This window comes from Atractosteus spatula, chromosome 9, assembly GCF_055471065.1.
Source record: "Atractosteus spatula isolate fAtrSpa1 chromosome 9, fAtrSpa1.hap1, whole genome shotgun sequence".
Classification (NCBI taxonomy): Eukaryota; Metazoa; Chordata; class Actinopteri; order Semionotiformes; family Lepisosteidae; genus Atractosteus; species Atractosteus spatula.
The window spans coordinates 8,056,626-8,077,798 of NC_142714.1; the positions used below are offsets into that span (position 1 = coordinate 8,056,626).

The 21,173-nt window shown below is 43.7% G+C and overlaps 1 protein-coding gene across 1 annotated transcript in view; it reads left to right on the forward strand.

The window, feature by feature from the left end:
* syne2b (spectrin repeat containing, nuclear envelope 2b) overlaps positions 1 to 21,173 on the forward strand; it is a 143,449-nt gene that overhangs the window by 13,026 nt on the left and 109,250 nt on the right. Inside the window, exons 4-29 of the mRNA XM_088925437.1 lie at positions 679 to 774; positions 1,186 to 1,263; positions 1,469 to 1,561; positions 2,410 to 2,594; positions 3,072 to 3,271; positions 3,394 to 3,494; positions 5,398 to 5,511; positions 6,017 to 6,154; positions 7,542 to 7,706; positions 8,329 to 8,441; positions 8,547 to 8,715; positions 9,177 to 9,273; positions 9,963 to 10,153; positions 10,517 to 10,681; positions 11,415 to 11,558; positions 12,374 to 12,475; positions 12,977 to 13,147; positions 13,945 to 14,103; positions 14,391 to 14,564; positions 15,205 to 15,339; positions 15,987 to 16,145; positions 17,089 to 17,306; positions 18,686 to 18,773; positions 19,411 to 19,529; positions 19,992 to 20,115; positions 20,638 to 20,795. Coding sequence (XP_088781563.1) covers positions 679 to 774; positions 1,186 to 1,263; positions 1,469 to 1,561; positions 2,410 to 2,594; positions 3,072 to 3,271; positions 3,394 to 3,494; positions 5,398 to 5,511; positions 6,017 to 6,154; positions 7,542 to 7,706; positions 8,329 to 8,441; positions 8,547 to 8,715; positions 9,177 to 9,273; positions 9,963 to 10,153; positions 10,517 to 10,681; positions 11,415 to 11,558; positions 12,374 to 12,475; positions 12,977 to 13,147; positions 13,945 to 14,103; positions 14,391 to 14,564; positions 15,205 to 15,339; positions 15,987 to 16,145; positions 17,089 to 17,306; positions 18,686 to 18,773; positions 19,411 to 19,529; positions 19,992 to 20,115; positions 20,638 to 20,795 — 3,656 coding nt within the window. The remainder of the gene's footprint in view (positions 1 to 678; positions 775 to 1,185; positions 1,264 to 1,468; positions 1,562 to 2,409; positions 2,595 to 3,071; positions 3,272 to 3,393; positions 3,495 to 5,397; positions 5,512 to 6,016; positions 6,155 to 7,541; positions 7,707 to 8,328; positions 8,442 to 8,546; positions 8,716 to 9,176; positions 9,274 to 9,962; positions 10,154 to 10,516; positions 10,682 to 11,414; positions 11,559 to 12,373; positions 12,476 to 12,976; positions 13,148 to 13,944; positions 14,104 to 14,390; positions 14,565 to 15,204; positions 15,340 to 15,986; positions 16,146 to 17,088; positions 17,307 to 18,685; positions 18,774 to 19,410; positions 19,530 to 19,991; positions 20,116 to 20,637; positions 20,796 to 21,173) is intronic.

The window sequence follows — 21,173 nt, forward strand, 5'->3', positions numbered from 1 at the left end:
GTTGCCAGATCTTATGCAAAAAGCTCAGGTCCTTGTTAGTAATTACAGTAATTAAAGGGAGCGACACTAAAACTGAAGAAGTAAGCTAAATAGTTACCAAGAAGCATTCACCTAATGACAGAATTGACCCTGGGGAATCATGTGAATAATTCTGGGTTGCGGAGCCTGTTTCAGTGCTGTTGTTGGGTGCAGCATAGCACTGAGATCCAAAATGTCTCTCACCTGCACAGTATCTTTTCTGCTGCCTTTCTTGTAGTATGTGCTTGTTCTGCACGTCGTACAGCTATATGGTATAAATAGAGCTGGTGAGTGGAACATGGAACACATGACATCGAGGGCACCGGCCTAGAAAACTCATCCCTCTCATTGAGCTCCAATGTCATATCAAGACATGCTGGACAACTGGCAAAAACAGTATAAAATCAATGAAGTGTAGGGTTGTAAACTTTGTGTGAAGTGTAAAAAGAGTGTAAAGGTCAAGAATCCTGAATCTTGAATCCTATTGCTAGCTGTTTGCTTGATTTTACACATTGTTACATGCAAACAGTTTCATTCAAGGGAGCAGCATATTGTGCACATTATAAGGAGATTTTGTTTCTGCTTAAAATGGCTTTACTCTGTACAAAACCACTTTTGTGTGTAACACAGAGCTATGCCATCAAATTAATTCCTCCTCAGCGCAAGCCTCCCTCCGTGGTGCTGGACCTGTTTGCAGACCTGCGGGATGGCGTCAGGCTGCTGGACTTGCTGGAGGTCATCACAGGCCAGCCCGTGGTGAGCAGACCGCAGCCAGACTCTCTCCTGTTCCCTCTCATGGCGCAGACCTCTGGGCAAGAACGTAAACAACAGGAGCAGCAGACTCACCCGATCTAGTACAGCTGCAAGTAGCCGCTCCACAAGCATTCGTCATCGTGCAGACCTCTGCATGCTCTGGTGGATGCAGTGAGTTTAGAGGAAAAAAAGAGCTGTGTCAGGTAACAAAAGACAGCTGCAGATCTGTGAGTGAGAAGCCTGTGATGTCTGCAGTACAGGTCAAAGGTTACCATGAGAAGGTAACTTTCCTGGGAGTTTGTGGTCAGGCAGTTTCACTGTCAAAGCTTTGCAAATTCAAATCTAATTACTTCCTGATCGGGTCTTGTCCCTGGCCTGGCATTCACACCCATGTTCTAATCTTTACTCTCACAGAAACGTGAGAAGGGGCGTGGTGTTTTCCAGCACAGAAGCAACATTGAGACTGCCCTGAAAGTGTTAAGGAGGAGATCGGTAAGCGCAGTGCTCAGGCCAGTAGAGACTCTGCTGCTCTACAGCAATTGACGCCATTGTGTATTGCACAAGAAATGTCAACTAAGAAACTTTCATTTATTAATTTTATTTAAGCCACTTTTCCCCACTTACATAACTACAATGGCTACTACTAATGCTTTCATTAAATTAACAGCATATTTAATATCCTGTTTATTGCACACAGATAAAACTGGTCAACATCAACATTCCTGACATTATTGATGGAAAGCCGTCTATCATACTTGGTCTCATATGGACAATCATATTACACTTTCACGTAAGTAGCTGGCACAAGTGCAATATTTGGTTTGACCTACAATAAACGGGCAGTAATGTCGAATAGCGATTATGGCTCTGGGCTACAAGGTGCTGTGTTCACATACCATGTGAGACATTGCTGTAGTGCCATTGAGCAAGGTAATTTTCTGAAGTCGCTTCAGTAAATGGCCTGCTCTATGGAACGGTACTCTCCAGGTCAGCACCGTCAATGGGAATTTGTTTTTCATGGACTTAAAACTGGTTAGATAATCATTTAAAAATAACAAGAAATAACAGGAAATGGTCCAAAGTATTCTTTCAGTTGTGTTCTACTTTTAAAAAAGTCAGAAGGCTTTGTCTTCTTGTTTGCAAAGCAGTCAATGGTATGACTGAACCTCTTGAAACAGCACTAGTTCAACAGAAAAATTAAATGAAAGGCAGCTTTCTTATTGTCTGTGATTAGTCATTCGGAACCACCTCTTGTGTTTGAGATAATGCTGCGACAAATCAATTATATCAGACTTTAATACAGCTGTATTAACCTCTAGTGCTCATTCATCGACTAAGGTACTTCCCAGGATCCGCAGAAAAAAAGAGAGGCAGTCATTTTCAGCCATGACTATGAAGATTTCTGCACTAGAAAGATAGCGTGCTTTCCATGCACCTGTGGAATTTTTACAAGACCACAAATCATCAAAATATTTGTATGCAATCAAAATATCATCTCGTGTCTAAACTGCACGTTGTTTACCTGATCTGAAAATATCCCTGGAGCAAGTTAGTAAATGGTTACTGACGAGGAGGGTACTCAGCTTGTTAAGGGAAGGTGTGTCAGTGAGCGTGGAAACGAAGCCCTTGTGTTTCCAGATCGAGGAGCTGGCCAGCGTCCTGGCCTTCAGCTCCCGGCACTCGTCCATGGAGTCGCTGGCCAGCGTGGACTCGTGCTCGACGACGGACAGCACGTCGCCCAGGAGGACCGCCCCGCTGCATGCCCACTTCAGACTGTCCGCCAGGAAGGCCCTGCTGCTGTGGGCCCGGGAGCAGTGTGCCAAGTGAGATCCCAGCTGGGAGACTGCTCCCAGGAGAGGGTGGGGCTATTGGGACTCTGGGTTTTACACATCCGCCGTGTCTGGAAATTTGATGATCAGGCAGAGAATAATATTCGGTAGAACTAATTGCAACCTTTTAGTTTAGTTCACATATCAGACTTTTTGATGATGGCAAGATGGTTAATAGTAGGTATCTATCAAACCATGCTTCTGTCTGTGTACTGTATTGTTATTGTTGTCTGTCAATAAATGTATACGTGATCTGTATACATTTCTGTTTATTTATCTGTGTGATATACTCTGGCTTTGCTAAACTTAAGTTGAATTTCAATGTAGATTGGGCTGTCTGGAGAGGAGATTAAAGTTGAGCGAAAAGAGTTACCGGCAACCCATTAGAGCTGGACAAACGTCAAACTGATCTTAACTAATCGGTCCAGTTGCACTTTCCTTCACCAGTTTTACTGTGGGCTTCTCCACCAGGGCTGGCTGCGGCATCACTGTCCAAGACTTCAGATCCAGCTGGAGGAGTGGGCTGGCCTTCCTAGCAATCCTATACTCTCTGCGCCCCGGTGTGGTGGACCTGCAGAAGTCCCGAACCAGGACCAACAAGGAGAACCTGGAGGAGGCCTTCCGAATCGCTGAGCAGGATCTGCACATCCCCCGGCTTCTGGAGCCAGAGGGCAAGTGGAGCTTGAAATTGCAGTTTGAGCAAGAAACTGAATGCAGGCAAAGTTTCACCAGTTCCTGGTCGCAACTGGAACATTTTTATTAATTTTTGTCCGTCTGCTTTTCATCTTCACAGACATCGACGTTAAAGACCCTGATGAGAAGTCGATTATGACATACGTGGCTCAGTTCTTGCAATATTCCAAAGACTTACCTATGTCTGAGGAGGACGGGCAGGTAGGGGACAAAATGCATGTGTTTCTGTCCCAGCCTTTACCTGACTCAACACCCAGTTGTTACATTACACATAAGAATTGTTACAAACAGCAGGAGGCCCATCTAAGCTGTTAGGCATTTATCAGCTAATTAATCTGAGGATCTCATACATCTGTTTCCTGAAAGAAGCCAGGGTAGGTTTCAACAACATGGCTGATTCGCTCATTTCATCCTCCCTAAACCCCCTGTGTAAGGATGTGACTCTTGTTCTCAGTTTTATGTGCATTTCCAGGTAGCTTCACACTTGTGTCCCCTGCTTCATGTTTCATTGTTCATTCTGAAGCAGTCCACTGGGTCGACTTTGTCAGTACCCTTGAGGGTTTTAAACACTTGTATCAGGTCTTCTCATAATAATCTCTGTTCAAGACAAAAAGAATCCATTCTTGTATCCCGTCAGAGTTTAGGATTCAGTTGTCTCAGCCTGTAGGTGCATGACATTCTCTTAAGACCTGGCATCTTCTGGTTCCTCTTCTCTGGGTGGTTTCCAGAGCAGCAATCTTTCTATAACGTGGTGACCAAAGTTTTGCAGAGTATTCTAAATGAAGCCTTACCAATCTGTTTTACAATTCTAACATAACATTCCCCGAAATAATGTATTTAATACCCGATCAGAAGAAAGTCAGAGGAACTGTTTAAAATATTCAGAGGTTATTGTGGTGGCTTTCAGCTGAAATTCTGAATTTGTCACAGTTTTTAAGGGTGACCCATTGTGGAATACAGGGGCTGCCAGTTCTTTGTTGGATGTTTTGTTCATTGTGATTGCGGACGTGCGAAGCCCTAGCCAGATGACACAGGGGCTTCTCTTCCAGCACTTTAACTCGGGCACTGTCATCTCTATTTTCTCTGCCTGACACAGCTGCACCCCCTGGCTCCTCCTCAGTCTCCCTCTCCTGGCCTCCCTCTGGCCTTCGTCGCCTCTTGCCTCTGCCAGGTACACTGCTTCACGCCTCTCCTGCTGGTTCTGTCTGAGGTGCCCTGCTGGGTCTGGTTTTTCAGCCTTTGTGGACCTGCTGAATTCCTGACAGTCCTGTATAGAAAATAAGAAACAAAACAGGGCTTGCATATGGGCTTAGTGTAATTTTAAAGAGCTCTCTAGGTAGCCAAAATAGTTTTTTTATTTCTATAAAGGGAGTGGTTATGAAGCCAACGGAATCTAAGGGCGTTGGTATTGAGCATTCCATTGTTCAGGACCTTAGCATGTTATTATCTCTCAGTATTGAAACAGTTACAAGACCTGCAGGACTATCAGGTTTACAGCACTGACAGTACTTTATCCCTCAAGCTATTCAAGGAGTGCTTTCCAATTTAGTTTTTTTCAATGTAGCGTGAAGAAATGCTGCTTTCCACTGCTGAAGAAGTATATACTCCTGTAAATACAATATATCTCCCATAAAGACAATATAGTATATACTCCCCAAGATAATGCTAATCTTCTGTATAGCGATCAGTTCCTTGTGCTATTCTCTGACATTCTGATGATTCTGAGGTGCTGTGCTTGTGTTCATGTGTCCTGGCTGTGCAGTGAATGCCCAGTTTATTGCTTGAGCAGGCACAACTGCATCAGCCTGTTCTCACCAGTATGAAACCTGACTGTAATTCTGAGCTCTCAAACATCAGCCACAAATGATATATGGCCTGGCTTGCTCTTACACCATGCTTAAACAAGTGTAAATAACTAGTGCAATATCATTATTCTGTTTTCTAGTACGTATAATGCAAATGACAATGCTGTCCTCTGTTCACTGTAACATGCTCATAATGAAGAGAAAATTTGGCGCTGAGATCCTGAGTAGCATCACGGATTGTCATATGCCTCTTTTCTTTCCCTTTCTCTTGCTCCTCTTTTCTTCCCGGACTCTTCCAGGGGCCCCTATCCCAGAAAATCAGTGAGGTGACATCCTGGCTGCAGGAAGCTCAGCAAGAGCTGGTGACCAGCTGGGCTAAAGCAGAGAATGACAGCTACCCGGAGAGACACAATGTAAGCCCAGCTGTACACCAAATAAGCTTTATCCGTGAGGCCCCTGCTGTGTCTGCTGGTCATTGTCATGTTGAGATTTATTCCTTATCAATTTGCCTTCCATCCCAATGTTCTCTGAAGATTTTCCCAGGAGTGCTTGTGTCTCCTCTCTGATTTTGGGTCCCCTCGCAATTACAGTTTCTGCAACACATAACATCATTTTATTTGCCACATACAATTTCTTGCATTAGGAATTTGTCTTTTCGCAGACCCCAGCTTGCTCTCCATGAGACACACAGACAGGGAGAGAAGCTTGGGGTCAGAGCGCAGGGTCAGCCATTGTACAGCACCCCTGGAGCAGTTGGGGTGAAGGGCCTTGCTCAGGGGCCCAAAGGAGTAGATTGCCTCTGCTGGCCGTGGGTTTTGAACCGACAACCTTCCAGCCACTGGCGCAGATCCTGAGCCACAGTGCCACCGCACTGCAGTGCCAGCCAGGGCTGACACCTGTGTATCCCACCCTCACTAGGTGTTCCAGACATTCCTCCAGTCCTTTAGGGAGCAGCGCAGGCTAGTGATGCCCCTGCTGTCTGGCCTGCGCAGGACAGCACACCTCAGCGAGGAGCAGCGCAGGCTGAAGGAAGTCTGGGACTGTCTCAATGAGAAGGTGAGGGCTCCTGTCTCTCAGGACCGGCAATCAGATTGTCCGTGGCAGGTGTGTGCGGTGTGTGCGGTGTCTGTGGTGGCGGTCACACTCTTCGCAGTATTTTGTGTGGTTGTTGTCTTGTGTATTGAATAAAGCTTGTTTCTGGTCTTGTGCTTTTCACTTGAATGTACTGAGGTGGACCCTTGTCAACAGAAAGCAAAAATGCTCTGAGGGGATGCCCTTCCCTCTCCCCTGGGATGCCTTACACATGTCTTTTTTATTTTTTAAGGGAAATTTTCAATGTTATCTCAAGCAGCACTGAATGCTTGGACTGCTCGCAATGTTTGCACAGAAAGAATGGGACGGATAGTCACAATAAGAACTTTTAGTTTTGTTTGGGTAGATATTTCTATTGCTGCTGTTGATATCTCTTGTTAGTACACCACATGTACAAATTGGGAACAGTTCCTGACATGTCTGCATGTTGACCTGTAGCTGAACAGATACTTGTACAGGCGCGAGAGAGAGCGAATAACGCAGTCTTTTTTCAAGGATTTTTGTTTTTGTCAAAAGTAACTTGTAAGATTAGATGTACAGTAGGAATCTAAAGACAACAGGTTTTGTAAAAGAGTTTTTTTTATTTTACCTAACCATAAAGCTGCTAATGCATGATGATGGTTGTGGCAGCCTGGAGACCACCCCAAAAGTAAGGGGCCCCGAAAGAAGGGACAACTTTCACACCATCAATTCTAACAATCGCCTGTGGAAGTGGGCCTTTTCTACCCAGCAAAGCTCACACCAACTAGGGAAGAACATACAAACAGCACACAGAAGACATCCCAGTCCTGAATTAAACCTAGGACCCTAGAGCTGTGAGACAGCAACAGTATCTGACGCACCACTGTGCTGTCCCTTACTTAAACACCCATCCATTCGCTAACCGCTTCTGCCAGTTCAGTGTCGCAGGGGAGCCCGAGCCCATCTGGCAAGCAGCGGGCGCAAGGTGAGGTGCTCGCTGGACCAGACAGAAACAGACACAAACTCACTCATCTAAAGGCTTGTTTTCCAAGAAGCCAATTAAACCACCAGTATGTCTTTGGACTGTGGGAGGAAACCGGAGCACCTGGAGGAAACTCACATGAACATGAGGAAAAGAAACAAACTCCAAGCTAGATCGCACCCAGCGAGGCAGCAATGCCGACCACTGCGCCACTGTACTGCCCTTTGCTTAACCCTCTTTCTTTCAGTTGAGTTTTTAGTATTAGTTGGAGCGATTTTGGAGGTAGAGATGGTGGAGGAAGTCTTGCGGTAGAACTTTAAGAATGTGCCTGAAAGTCTGCCCTCGCCGGCATCCTGTTCACTGTGAGTGAATCTGTCTGAGGAAACCTCTCCGTGTCTCTGTGTGCAGCTGAGCGCGTGCAAGGTGGCTCTGGACCGATCTCTGCCGGCCCCCCTGGACGACGTAGGGGCTTGGCTGCTGCGTGTGGAGGCGGTGCTGGGGGAGGAGGACACCGAGGCCCAGGACCATGTTCTGGTTGCTGAATGTGCCCGGGCCAGACTGCATCTGCTCAAGGTTTCTTACAGGGCCTGCTTTAGGGCTGAGGCTCTTAACTCCAACTGGCAGGAAGTTCCTGAAGTTCACTGACAGTCATTTACAGTCAGTTGTGTTCATCTTTAACAGAAACTAAGATATTTATTTAATTACCATGCAGCTACAGGATACAGTTTTAATGCACAGCTGCACCATCTCTAACTCATCCAGACTTAATTAAAATGTGATGGGAATTGAAAAGGCCAGCAGAGCAGCTTCTGTTGTACTCTAACTATATACATTTCCAAAGCTCTTTGGTTCTTCCTTTATTTATTTCCACCTCTTTGGAGCTGAAATATGCATGTGTATTCTAATAATAATGTGTGATGCACATGGAGTAAGATGTACTTACATGTATCAGTCATACAGTGTTCCAGCTGGCTTTTTTGCAATTCCGTGAGAGTGACTTCTGAAGAAACTGTAATAAAAAGACAAGAAAGACAGCTAAACCAGCTCCCAACCTACAGCATCTTGGTGATGTCTAGGCCTCCGAGGGGTTGGCCAGCCAACCTCAGTGAAACAGGGGAAGGTTATGTTTCACTAGACTGGTGAAAGCATCCGATTCGTGTTTGGAGAAGCTGAAGACGTTATTTCTTTCTGTCAGGCCCTCATGGAGGAAATGAGTATCCACCTGCATACCCTTCAGACTTTCCCTCAAAAAGATGAGGATGGAGCCACTCGAGTACCCCCAGAAAAAATGGAGGAACTTAAAAGAAGGTAAGCCACCACTCTCTTCCTGAGGACAGGACAAGTGATTCCTTAGTTCAGCGTTGGTTTTCTGTTGCTCTTCCTGTCTCTCCCCTGACTGCCCCCGCGTTGCAGGTTTACCAATATCCGGGTCACTGCCAAGTACCACGGGATAAAGCTGGAATACCAGGAATCCTCTCACACGGTGCAGGGCCTGCTGGAGCAGATCAGGAGCAGGCTGTGCTCCTGGAAAAGCCCCTACAGCAGCAGGGAGGATGTGAGGCTGCAGCTTCTCAGCTGGCACGTGAGTGTGCTTTGAACGAGCCCGCGGCCATGCACTGATTAATTCAAAATACTCTCGCCTGCAAGTATGCTGGAGGCTTCTGACTGTGATTTTACAAACAGTAATAAACTCTGAGCTCTCGTGAGAGCACCTTAATGAATACAAGGTAAGATGGCAGGGATAAACTCAGTAGATTACAGTGCACGAGACCTTTGGTTTAAGTATAATCTAATATAACAAGATCTTACTCAGACAGCTCTGACCTCACAGTTTCTGTACGAGGCAGTTTAGGGAGGAATGTTTTGTTAACTGTTCTTGCTAAACCGTATTAGGTTACATCAGGATTATTATTGCAGTAACAAAGCCCCCGACCGAAAAAATGTTGCTGCAGCTCAGAGTCCTAATGACTATGTTGGTGTTACAAGGGCTCTAAATGTTAAGATGAGACAAGAAAACAATAGTGAGCCTGATTTGTCTTTCAGGACTCCATAGACAATCAAGGCCTGGTCTCCCGTCTTGAAGCTGCCATTCTGAGGCTCAGATTAATTGCTGACAATTACACCAGCAAGTCAGCCCTAGGTAAGTGTGTGTGCTGTCCGGGTATGCACAGGTCTCGGGTTTCAATCCCTTTCACTAATTCTCCACACCTGTTTACACTAAGAAGTGATACTTCCTGCTAAAAGTGGTCTGCTGTAATTACTTGCTGGTTTTGGAATTTAATGATCATTTATCTGGATTCAAATCCATGGCTGTATCTTGGGAAACATTCTCGTATTAGTGACTTAGTAGAGCATCAGTAAAGGAAGCTATAATTTGAGGCTGCCTGTCAATTGATAAAGCCACTTGATCATACCATCACTAGAAATTGGAATCAATTAACGGTCCAATAAATGGGACATTTGCACCCATTTATACAGTTGGGTGTTTTAATGAAACAATAGGGGTCAAGCACCTTACTCAAGGTTACAACAGCAGTGCTCACTTGGGATTTGAATCCACAACCTTAACCACTGCTGCACACTGCTGCCCTGGCCTCTTGGCTTTGTTGAAGTCAGCTTGCTTGACTTGCAGGCAAGTACTGGACAAAAGAGCTATCACAGTGGCGTTATTTCGGGTAGCTTTGTGTACTTGTCCATCTTGTAGGACCCAGCGCTGCTGTTCGGCTGATACAGCTGTGGAAGAGTGGGGGAAGCTGCTTATTTTAATATGGCACGCTGTACTAATGCCAAGATCCATCAGCTCACTCTTCTTCTGGTCTTCTGATGTAGCGGCTGACTCTCAACACATCAGCAAATTCATGAAAGAGGTGGAGGTGGAGAGTGCAGTGACTGTGGAGTCAGTCTCAGGGACAAAAGCTATGCTGGAACGAGTCCTCTCCGCCTGGGACTCTTACACTGAGCTTCACGGCTCCCTACAGGCCTGGCTGGACAACAGAGAATCTCTCCCTGACGGAACTGAGGTACAGGGCACTTTGGCGGTAGTAGGACATTGGAAAAATACAACTGCCTTTTGTAGGCCGAGTCTGGAAACTAGGTACCAATTGTGTTTAATGACCTAGATCAAAGAATTAAAGTACATCATGAGTTTTTTATACAGTGTAAATTAATGCAGGTTATACCATGCTTTTAAAATAAAAAAAACCTCTTGTAAATTCATATTAAAGGTACTTTATCTCATACATTTGATGAGATTAGGTTTTTTGTAATAAGGTCTAAATAAAAGTGAAAGTGTGTTGAGGGGAGTCATCCACTGAAATGACATTTCTTTTCGAGTGGCTGACGAGAATTAATTCTGAGTTGGCATTGCATTGGCCATTCCTCAGGTGACGTCTGACCGCCTGTCTGAGTGGAGCGCCAGGCATGCCCACCTGAATGAAGTCGGGAACCTTCTCATCGAGGCCACAGATGAACAGACCAGCGGCAGCCTTGCCGATGAGCTGCGTGGGCTGAACAGACAGTGGGCGGCCTTCATGAAGAAAACTACATTCGTAAGCCTGGGCAATTGCTCACCTTTCAAAAAGAGACGTGAAAGCACAGAAGCTCAGCAGCTGTGGGCCTAGTCAGTACCTGGATGGGAGACATCCTGGGAAAGCTAAGGTTTCTGCTTGAAGAGGTGTTAGTGGGACCAGCAGGGAGCCCTCACATCAGGATTCGTGTTGGTCCTAATGCCCCAGTATAATGATGAGGACGTCTCGTCTTTCAGAAGAAATTGAATTTCCGGTCCCTCCTTGTTAGTTAAAAATCCCAGGGTGTTTCTTCTTCCTACTGGGTATTTCAGTAGATGAGATTATCTCTTAACACTTTTATCCTCCACCGCCGCAACACATGAGAAAAGGAGTCCACAACATTAATGGACGTAATTGTTCCATAACAGCTCATCAGCCTAATGCCGGAGCTCACTAGCATTTGAAATTCAGATGGCGGATGGGTCAGATGGTTCAGAGAGCCGCATTTCACTGCTGCTGTAGTTTTGATTTCTGGGTGCATTAAATATTGCACCAGAAAAAGCAAGGTTGACAAAGTTAGGATCTATAAATAAAAAACTATATAGAATTAAGATGATAGTGGTATAATAGTAGATGACAGTAGTACTGAAAGTATGAGCAGAACTCCTCAGAGTGGAGTTTCTGCTTCTGGATGTCATTATATACAGTACATTATACAGTGTATGTATATATTAGTGGGTATCATTGTATCTGGAAATATGTGTTTTGTCTTTAGTCCGCTACCCAGCCTGATTGCATCCCCACGATACCTGCAAGAGCCACAGCGGTAAACATGCTCATTGATGAAGCCACTCAGCTGATGCAGGAAGAAGTGGACATTTCATCTAGCAATCTCAGGAGCTTCAGGAAGAGGATTGAGGTACAGCATTTCTCAGAATGGATTTAGCAGGCTGCATCTCAGTCTTTGTGTTTGAATCCCGATTGCAGAAGGTGGGAGGTGGTGAAGGATGACATATACTGTACGTCAAATTAATATTCTTTAAAATCATACAGCACATTGGTGGTAGTGGCTGGCTTGTGTCAACCCAGAGCAAGTAAAGACCCCGAGTTCTTCACTACTTTATTAATGAATACAATGGCAGTTAGGCCAACAAAGAAGAGCTGAGCCCTCTTTAGATCTTAAGCTAACTTTGTTACAGCTGGACTATTCATCAACATACAGATATCAGAGCAAAACAAAATAAATAACAAAAATTAAGGCTTAGGATCAAAGTCCAGCTTTAGTGTTTCTTTCAAACAAATGTGTTTGTCCAGAAATGGCTCCAGTTGCTTTCTTACTCTGTAAACTTATTTCTTTTTCCTACTCCTTACAGTTGACAAAAAGTCCACACCTCAGACCTTGTTAGTTGACCTTTTATACCTCTGCTGATTGATTCTGCTCAGGTGTGACTGTTTACTAGGGTCTCATTTCCTAGTTAGGGTCCTTAGTGAAGAGTCTTGTAGGTTCCAAAGCCATTCCTATTTTAACCTCCTTTAACTGCCGATGGGAAATGAACCTACCCTTCATGACTCCTCCCCTCATTGTGTCACACTCCAGGACAACTCTGTTTTATTACAAAAAATGGTTTATTGTGGAATCTCATAGAAACACCCTGCATATTATTTTAACTTCAGACAGCTGTCACTCAAACAGTTCTGCTGTTTTGAGGTTCTGAGGAAGCTGTTGTTTTTCAGCTTATGAAGAGGAAGATAAAGCAAGTGGATTTAAATTCTCTCTCTCAGTCCTCTGAAAGCTGTCCAGAGACTGTGCAGCAACTCCAAGACACCCTAACCGAGGTACAGCATCAATCCACAAGTGTGTAACTACCTCAGAGTTTTTTAGGCCAGGCAGGAGGGATATTATTAACCCATTGAACACCTTTTTAGAATCTGGATTTCTCATGTTGCAAAATGGTTAAGGATAAACATTAAGAATCACCCTAAATTCAGAACAAGAGATAAAACTTGCCTTGTGTCTAAAACTTGAATGGGGAACTTAGCTCACGGCAGTATCCAAATCCTTGTTTTCACTCTCAGGGGCTTTTCGGAGGTTTCTAGAATTCCTCGTCTCCAGCTTTCACTTCCCCATGCCTCCTATAAGATTGGCGGTAAAGAAAAATCAGCCCATTTACTCAGGGGTTGATCCAGAGTAGGACTCTACAAAGCTAACTCTTAGTTGTCCAGTCAGTTTATCAGCTAAAGAAACCAAATTGCTAATGCAATTGCAGTTCAGCAGCAGAACGGATTGGATGGGCCAGTAACTGGTCCCTCCTTTGGCTCGTTTTGTGTCTGGCCCAGGTGACCCAGGAGCTGTGCCAAGCAGGCGAGGGCTGTGTGGAGCTGCAGCGAGGGGCAGCCATGCTAGAAGGTGGGCTGGCTGAGTTACAGCACTGGGAATCCCTGGCAAGGGACACGCACAGGGCACTGATGGGCAAGGGGCATTCCCCGACCCAGGACCCAGCAGTCAAGGTAAGACATGCCAGAGACACCAGGGAGTACTCTTTATCTGCGCTGAGCCAAACTGTTTGAAGCCTTATTGTTATGGAAGTCTAAAAAAAGTTTTGGAAAACAGCAGGATGTTTTTCCAGTTATTTATAAAAAAAACCCCAACATATTAGAAAATGTAAAAACGTTGCCCTTTCTAATGCAATTGAGTGCACCATGGCTTCAATATCCCTACCGTTTATCCACTGACTGGACCAAAACGGTTGCTGTGAAACTACCACAGTGAGGGTCATGTCGGCTGATATCCCTTATGCCAGGCTGAGTGTCTGTTCAGCTGCCCTTGAAGACCTGGTGAATTCAGGTTCTTGAGACTGCCATGACCACTGTTGAAGACGTAGGGGAGTTTTTATTCAGTAGGCGAAGTCAGGACCGTTAACACTCAACAAAATATTTTGAAAACATCAAGGGGAATAAAGTTAAAATGGTTGTCTGTTCAAAATGAGCAGGGCAGATATTTGAAATACCATGATTCAAGAGGAGACTTAGATTTATGCTTTTATCAAAGAGCCCCTAGAGCTTTAATAGCCTGGAGTTTTTCCTCTGGTATCTTGGTTACTGAAAAATGCAAGTGCACCAATTTGGAGGAAAGAAATGAGGATTCACAAGACTGTATTAAAAGAAACTATGAAAGTAAAAGGGTTTAAAAGTTGGATTTGCCTTATTGCATGTTCGTATGTGACTGCACCACACCCACAATTAAAGGCATGTTTTTTTTGGAGGAGGTTTTAAGTGTTGTGCTGTTCCTTCTTTTGATTTATTAGCTGTTAATCAGCAGAGGACAGGAGCATGAGAGGCAGGTTTTGACAGAGGAGCAGTTTCTCCTGGCCACGGTGGAAACTCTGCAGAAGAACAAGTCTCTCCAGCACCTCACTGTGTCTGGAATGCAGGCCAGAGTCAGCACAGCCACTGCAAAATCACAGGTTTTCTGCTTCTTGTTCTGTCATTTAATCTGGAATGATTGTGTGTGGCAGAGAAATTATAAGAATTATTACTGAAATCTTCTACTTTTCTTACGTTTTTCAGCATATTCCTTTACCACACTTTTACCTCAGTTGTACAGTGTTTTCTATGTTTTACCATGTTTTTAAACTGATTGCAAAAGCCTCGCCATGCTTACTTAACAGCACTACTACATTGCTGGGAGTGTCTGTAATTAAATTTTAGGAGAGGTCTGTGACAGGCTGTCTCCTGTGCTCTGCTGTTACAGGAGGTGCAGGCCATGCTGAGCTCTCTGGCGGACAGGCACCGGGGTTACCCTAAGGAGGCTGACGTCAGAGTTAAGTTTGAGAAGGCTAAACACAGGCTGTTGGAGCACATCCTGGCAGCCATCACTGTCCTGGGTGACAAACAGATCACCAAAGAGCAAGTGGCTAAGAAGGAGGTAGAGAGTTTATTATCCTATTGTTCTTGTTTCGATATTTTGCATCTAGTGTGGTCAAAAGACATGTGCAGGCAATATGAGCACATGGATGCATTGCTGGTTCAAGGTGATTTTCTGCACAGTGACAACCTCTCAGCACGGAGAAAGAGCACTTCAGTCTTCACTCAGACCTCAGCAGTCTGCTCTGCTCCCAGAGATGCTGAGCTATAGAAAGGCATTGTCTGGAGCTCAGGTCAAAGGCCATGTTCAAACCAGAATTTCGAGCCATCTTCAATTACAGACCCAGCACTCAATGTTCAGTGTTTCCATTGGTCAGAAGGTAGAATCCTCCTGTAAATAATAATCCACCATTAAGAACTGGGTTTAGATTAAGATTAGCAGATACATTTCCTGAAGGCGCAAATTATTTAGAAGCAGTAGTTTATTTTGAGTGGAAAAGTTCTTAAAATCTAAACAGATCTACAGTATGATTGAAGGTGATGTTATGCATGTCCTTTTTCTGACTCCTTTAAGGAAGTTGGATACCTTTGGTGTGAACTTTCATGATAAAGGTTATGTTATGGAGGGTTGCCTAAGGCACTGCACCTAGAGCTTATTATTCAGGTTGAGTGTATTTATATTAATTTTCTCAATCACACAGGAATTCTTAAAGAAATCCAACTCTACCTTCCTGGAGGAATTCTTGGAGTCTGCCGAACAGATGAAGAGTCGCTGCTCTTCAAGTCAGCAAAGAGAGATTGAAACACTGAGTCAGTCTCTTCGGAAGCAGTGGGAGGTAGGTGGAAGACTGAAGATAGCGCTCTTTTATAAGAATGGATTTTTACCCTTTCTAATAACGACTGAAGCTATTAAACCGCATCTTGTTTGGACAATGCCTTCATTTGTAACCTCTGAAATTCAAACATTCCTTGAATGTTATGTCTGTGAAATAATGAAAACAACTACATTGAAAGTGGGCATGCATGTGTGTGAAGTGGAACTGTGCCCAGTGTTGCTGAGTGGGCTGGGGTGAGTGTGTCCCCTTTCAGGACTGTCCTCAATAATGACATCATTGGCACCAACACTCCTGCTACATGAGTGTATCTGCCGGTTGTCTTTGAGGCATGCATGTTACAATTTTGTAATCTGAGCATTTAATTAAATTGAATATTAATTAAATTAAATATTGTAAATATATGTATTACACTTAAGAGAAGAAATCATCACCATGAAATACATCTTAATTGAATTCAATATTTTGATTAATTTTTTATTGCAAACAAATGCAATATTGTCTTTGAAGTTGTCATACGCAGGGAATACAGCGGTTCTTGTTCATTATATACCCACTTTAAAAAGGGGGAACGCACTTGTCCTGCTTAAATCTGCAGATATTTAATCGCGGTCACCTGAAGCTAAACCATTGTTTATTTTGTCACTCAGGATGTTCATTTAGATATAGCAGCGTTTTTGCAACAGTTAAAATTTGAAATCGAGAAAGGAAACTTTAACAAAGCTGCCTTGCAATGCGAGCTGCAAATTAAAAAAGAAAAGGCCTTTTCTGACTCAATGGGCTGGGCAGAACTTGTTAAAGATAACCAGGTACCGTACTCCTCTTGCTAACTTCACTGCATGGAATGTTGCACGTATTCTGTATTTTGCATGCAAAATGATGCATGGAAAAGCAATAAAGATCTAATTAGCTGCTGACGGATTGATCGATTCTCTATTATTCTGGGTTTGATTGCCATGTGTGATTAATAGGCTTTAAAATTATTTACTGTTAACAGTTGGCAAAACTTCTTCAGTATTGATTGCACTAAGGTTATAAAGCCTGGAAATATGAATAAGTACCCTTTTAGTGGATTATAAACAAGTATGTATGTTTTGCCTACTGGCAGCTGGAAAATGGTTCAGTGTTACTCATATTTCTGAACAGCTATAAAGTTGTATGTAGCAGAGGGTGTAAATGGGAGCTATAGGCCTGTGCCTGGACTGGCCCAGCCTGCCTGGCTGTCTGAACACGTCTTGATGTGTGAGCAGTGACAGCACTGGAGCCAGCAGGATTAGTCATTGGCTTCTGGTATACTATACATGATTTTCATAAGAGACATGGTCTCTGCTCGTTAGCTGGCCGGGCGGATTCTGTTACAAGCTACACTGTGTATCCACTATAATATAGTAATGCATATAATGCCAGAACAAAGGCAGTACATATAATATGCCATATGTCATGTTTAATTTCTACTGTATTAAAATGTACGTTTTTCACAGTATTATTCTTTGTCTAATGTTATCTAATCAAAGCACAGTCATGCTTGTTCCTGATTGTGTATGAATACGTACAGTAGTATATAGAGGCTGATTTAAAAGATTTGTATGAATTTACTTTAAAATCATGGTCGATTACTGGAAAATAATGGTATTTATTTACTGGTATTACTGGAAAGCAGTTCATCTACTTCAGATGTTTTATCTACTTCAGATGCTACTTCAGACTGACCGCAGTTCTTCCAGGTCACGTCTTTTCACTCTACTGTTCCAGGTCTGCTTTTCTGCAGAAGGCAGTCTGGATCAAGCACGACAGCATTTAGAGGCTCTGAGAGTGATCTGTGACACGCTGAGCTCCGATAAGGCCCACAGCCTGACCAGAGCTCAGCTGGGAGAGTGCGTGCAGAGGCTGGAAGCCATAGAGCAGCAGAGGAGAGACTTCTGTGAGCCCCAGCAAGCATGGCTGTCCCAGCAGCCTCCTCCAGGAGAGCGGTAAGGGTCATGTGAGAGTTCAGATCAGAATGGGAGTCCTGCCTCAGTGCAAGCAGATAGACCTTTTTACAGGTATTGTCCACTTTTCCTGAAATTACAGCATTGCACTTTTCAGTGTTTGAAATAGAATTTCAGAGATCAGAGCTTTAGAACAACAGGGATTGTTTTCCGACTGTGGATTTTGACCACAAAGTGTTTTGTTTTAAAAGGGTCGCCTGGACAGTTTTGAAAGGAGTGTTTGATTTAATTTAAAAAAGATGACAGTTTCCAAAAATGTCATAGTACATAATAATTAACCAGTTCTTTCAAATGATACTTGTTTTATTTTATGATGGGTGAATTGCTCGGCTCAGGCATGCCTTGTCAGGAACTATCTGAAACTGTTATTTAGAAACCGCCTCAGCATGACTGAAGACAGTTTGAAATTTTGCTGTAGAAGAATGATTTTAGCAGCGTACTGTTTCCTGGAGGAAAGTTGAGCACTGAAGGGCAATTGATGGCCTCTTGTAGTAAAAGAAAGCTTGACTGAGTATCTGAACTGCAGGGGAAAAACACCAAGAAACTGCAGGTATGACTCACCCAATTTCAGAAAATTGATTTCCAGGGACTGGTTCTGTAGCTCAGCCCACGGCTGCGTTGTGAGACATGTGAAGTTCTAGCTAAAGAGAGTTCAAAACCACTTAAACTGCAGTGTTGTTGCACTAGCGGACACAGAGCAGTTCTTTACTAGAATACAAAGACTGGGCCTGTTTCACTGTTGAAGATGAGATGTGTCTGTAACACAACCTCACAGAGGTCCATTTCAAGGATGTGTGTTCATCAATACAACCCCAACTAAGTTATTAGGTTACATATTGATTTTTAACTTCCTAAAGTCTTGCGATTATAAAATGAGCCTTAGTATTTAAGTGCTACTTTTAGTAGATATGCCTATTAAATATTAATTATTCTGGAGTAACATTGCACTTGAGACGTGGCAATTGTTGTTGTCAGAAGGGGTCACAGTACAATGAGTTTGAAGAAAGCTGCTTTACAGAAACTGGCTGCTAGCTAAAGCTTATCTCTTGACTACTCACATGACACAGGGGACAGGTAAACAGACAGACAGCAGTACCAGATTTATTTTGAGCATGTCTTCTTCCGAATGGACTGACAGTCTCGAGGTTGTAGATGTGCTTTGTTTGAGGTTAAGCCCGCTCTAAAGAAAAAGATAAACACTGCAATGCAGGTGTCAAGGACAGTGACTTGGAATGAGTAACTCTGCTCCTGTATTTGTATTGCATGTAATGTTCAAATGGAAGTTACTTTCCTTTACCAAAATGGTTGCTTTCTCAGAGGGCAGATGTGTTCATTTTTCCAGTGCTTTTGTATTGCTCTAGACATCCTTCCGAACATGGCGAAGACAAAGTGGAGCAGATGGAGAGCTTTCTACCGTCTGAATCTTCCCCAAGACTTCCCCCCACTGAGGTTGGTGCTGAGTGAGCACTGAGGTGGTGTGACGAATTCTGCTCTTCATTCATCATTGGTGTCTTTTTTAAAATAAAAAACACTGTTTGTCTGTATTTGCAGAAAAGCCTGGTCAGGCTTTCGAGATGTGGGGCACCGAACAACATTGTTCCACACTTAAAAATGTTCTAATTGCAAAAAATTAAGTCATTATACACTAACAATTGCATCATCACACTTTCTTGTGTAAGAGACACTGGTCTCTGCAAAGGCAGTTTTCAGAAAGGGCAATTTCTGGAAAGGCGTAGCTGTTAAGCCCTAAATATCTTTTCATTACATGATAACAGCTACCACCCTGCTGGTGGGTGATCATGTCTGCACATTGGAACAAGTAATAGGTTTATTCCATGCTGAAAAAAAGAAGAAAGAAAACACAACGTTTCGGCCGTGGAGCCTTCTTCAGGTGACTTCAGGTGACACCTGAAGAAGGCTCCACGGCCGAAACATTGTGTTTTCTTTCTTCTTTTTTTCAGCATGGAATAAACCTATTACTTGTTCCTTTGCACCCACCTGAACTATGTCTGCACATGGTCTTATCTGTTGCTCTGGCCTCTGTTCAGAAGCCCCATGTGTGACGCCTCTGTTTGCATCTGTTCAGGTGATCGTTACAGTCGAGACCGTTGCGGTAATGCAGAGGGCTGAGAGGATGGTGGTTGATGGGAGTGATCTTGACACTGTGGAGGCACAGGATGTAGATGAACATGAGACTCTCGAAAGGTACCTGTCAGTCGGACATGAAGATATTAGTGACGCTGACTTATTGGGGACTGAAACACCTTTGCTGGAGCTATCTGTATGCAGTACTGAATAGCTCTTTATTCATTTTACAAAAGACTTTGGTGTTCCATTGCTGTGCTCTTTTCAGAAGATTCAGAAATGTGTGGTATTTTGTATGCTGTGAGAAAACTGCATTTGTTTCTTAGTTTTTTTATACATCATGTGATTAGGAGAGATGGAAAGAGGAGAAGATTGCACTGTCGGTGTATTTGCATATCTAAAGCTCCTTTTTTCCTTCTGATCCTCATTATCCCTTAGGAGGACTATAAAGAGGGAGTTGGAATACATCTTTCACTAAGCACTACAAAAGAAAATTGGACTAGTAGCAGAACTGTGTAGTAGCAGAATAACCATGCCCAACGTTTTTATTTAATGCATGAGCATGATTGTTTTTTCAATCAGATACAGAGAATCTATGAGTGAATTTGAAAACCAGCTGGGCAGGAACAGACAGAGTCTTCAGGCTGAGTTCCCTCCAGATGCTGTCAGCTCTGCACTCCTTCACGCCAAGCTCCGGGAGCTGCAGGTGTGTCCCAGTTCAGCTGAAATAGATAGGGAAACACGTGCCGCAAGGGCAGCTGGACTTTGAGGGTGAGGTTCCCAGTGATGATGACTGACAGACTGACCAGCAGGAGAATGCAGATGTACTCCTGTGTTCTCAATGTCTGGACAAACAACCAGTCAGCACTGTCCTGGGATGCTACCTCTAGCTATTTAAATGTTACACTATGTAGCATGGTTCAGACAAAGAACAGCCATCTTTCTTTAAGTACTGTATTCTTACGTTCAATAAATGAACATTGGGAGCTGATAATTTCAAGCTGATTTAGACTGAATTTGTCTAAACATATGTGAAGTAAAAACCAGCTGTTGTTCTGCTTCTTCAGTACTGTTTGTGCAGGCATGCAGTAGGATTTATACGTATCCCTGTATAAAGCAGTTCTGGTAGATTTTATGGAGATGGCAATTTTTTCATTTGTTCAACTTGTTTGCTCACATTGAACACCACAGGAAGAAACTTTTTCTTCCCTGTCTCCTGGTATTTCAGGCCCTGAGGGAGGAGACGGAGTCCCTGTGGTTTGAGTTTGAGCTGCAGTGCTCCCAGATGAAAGGGAGGGTGGCTGGGGGAGAGGAGCAGAAGGTGGAGGAGATCAGGTCTGCACTAACCCGCCAGTGGAGGGGACAACAGCTCCACCTGAAGAGCAGGTACAGGACTGCAGGCGCCCCCCCACACTCACACTGGACACACCACGCCTTCGCTCATTCACACCTTCGTGGTCCCAGCATCCTCTTCTGTCCAGTGCAAGCACTGTTAAAACGTTTGAATCCACGAGAGGTTTCCTCTAGTAGAGTTTAGCTCACAATCATAAAATGCATGCTGTGCAGTTATGGTGTAGTTCTTTCTGGTTTTCATTTTGGGTTTGCTCCATTAAGTGGAGCAAATTTTATACAGGACCAACATGCTTTAAAGTTATGAGGCCTGGTGATGTTTGTTATTACTATGTAGTTACACATAGTTATGACACATACACGTAAAGAACATCTTTTTTAAGCCAGGGTTAATTGCTACTGTGGTTTTTCTGT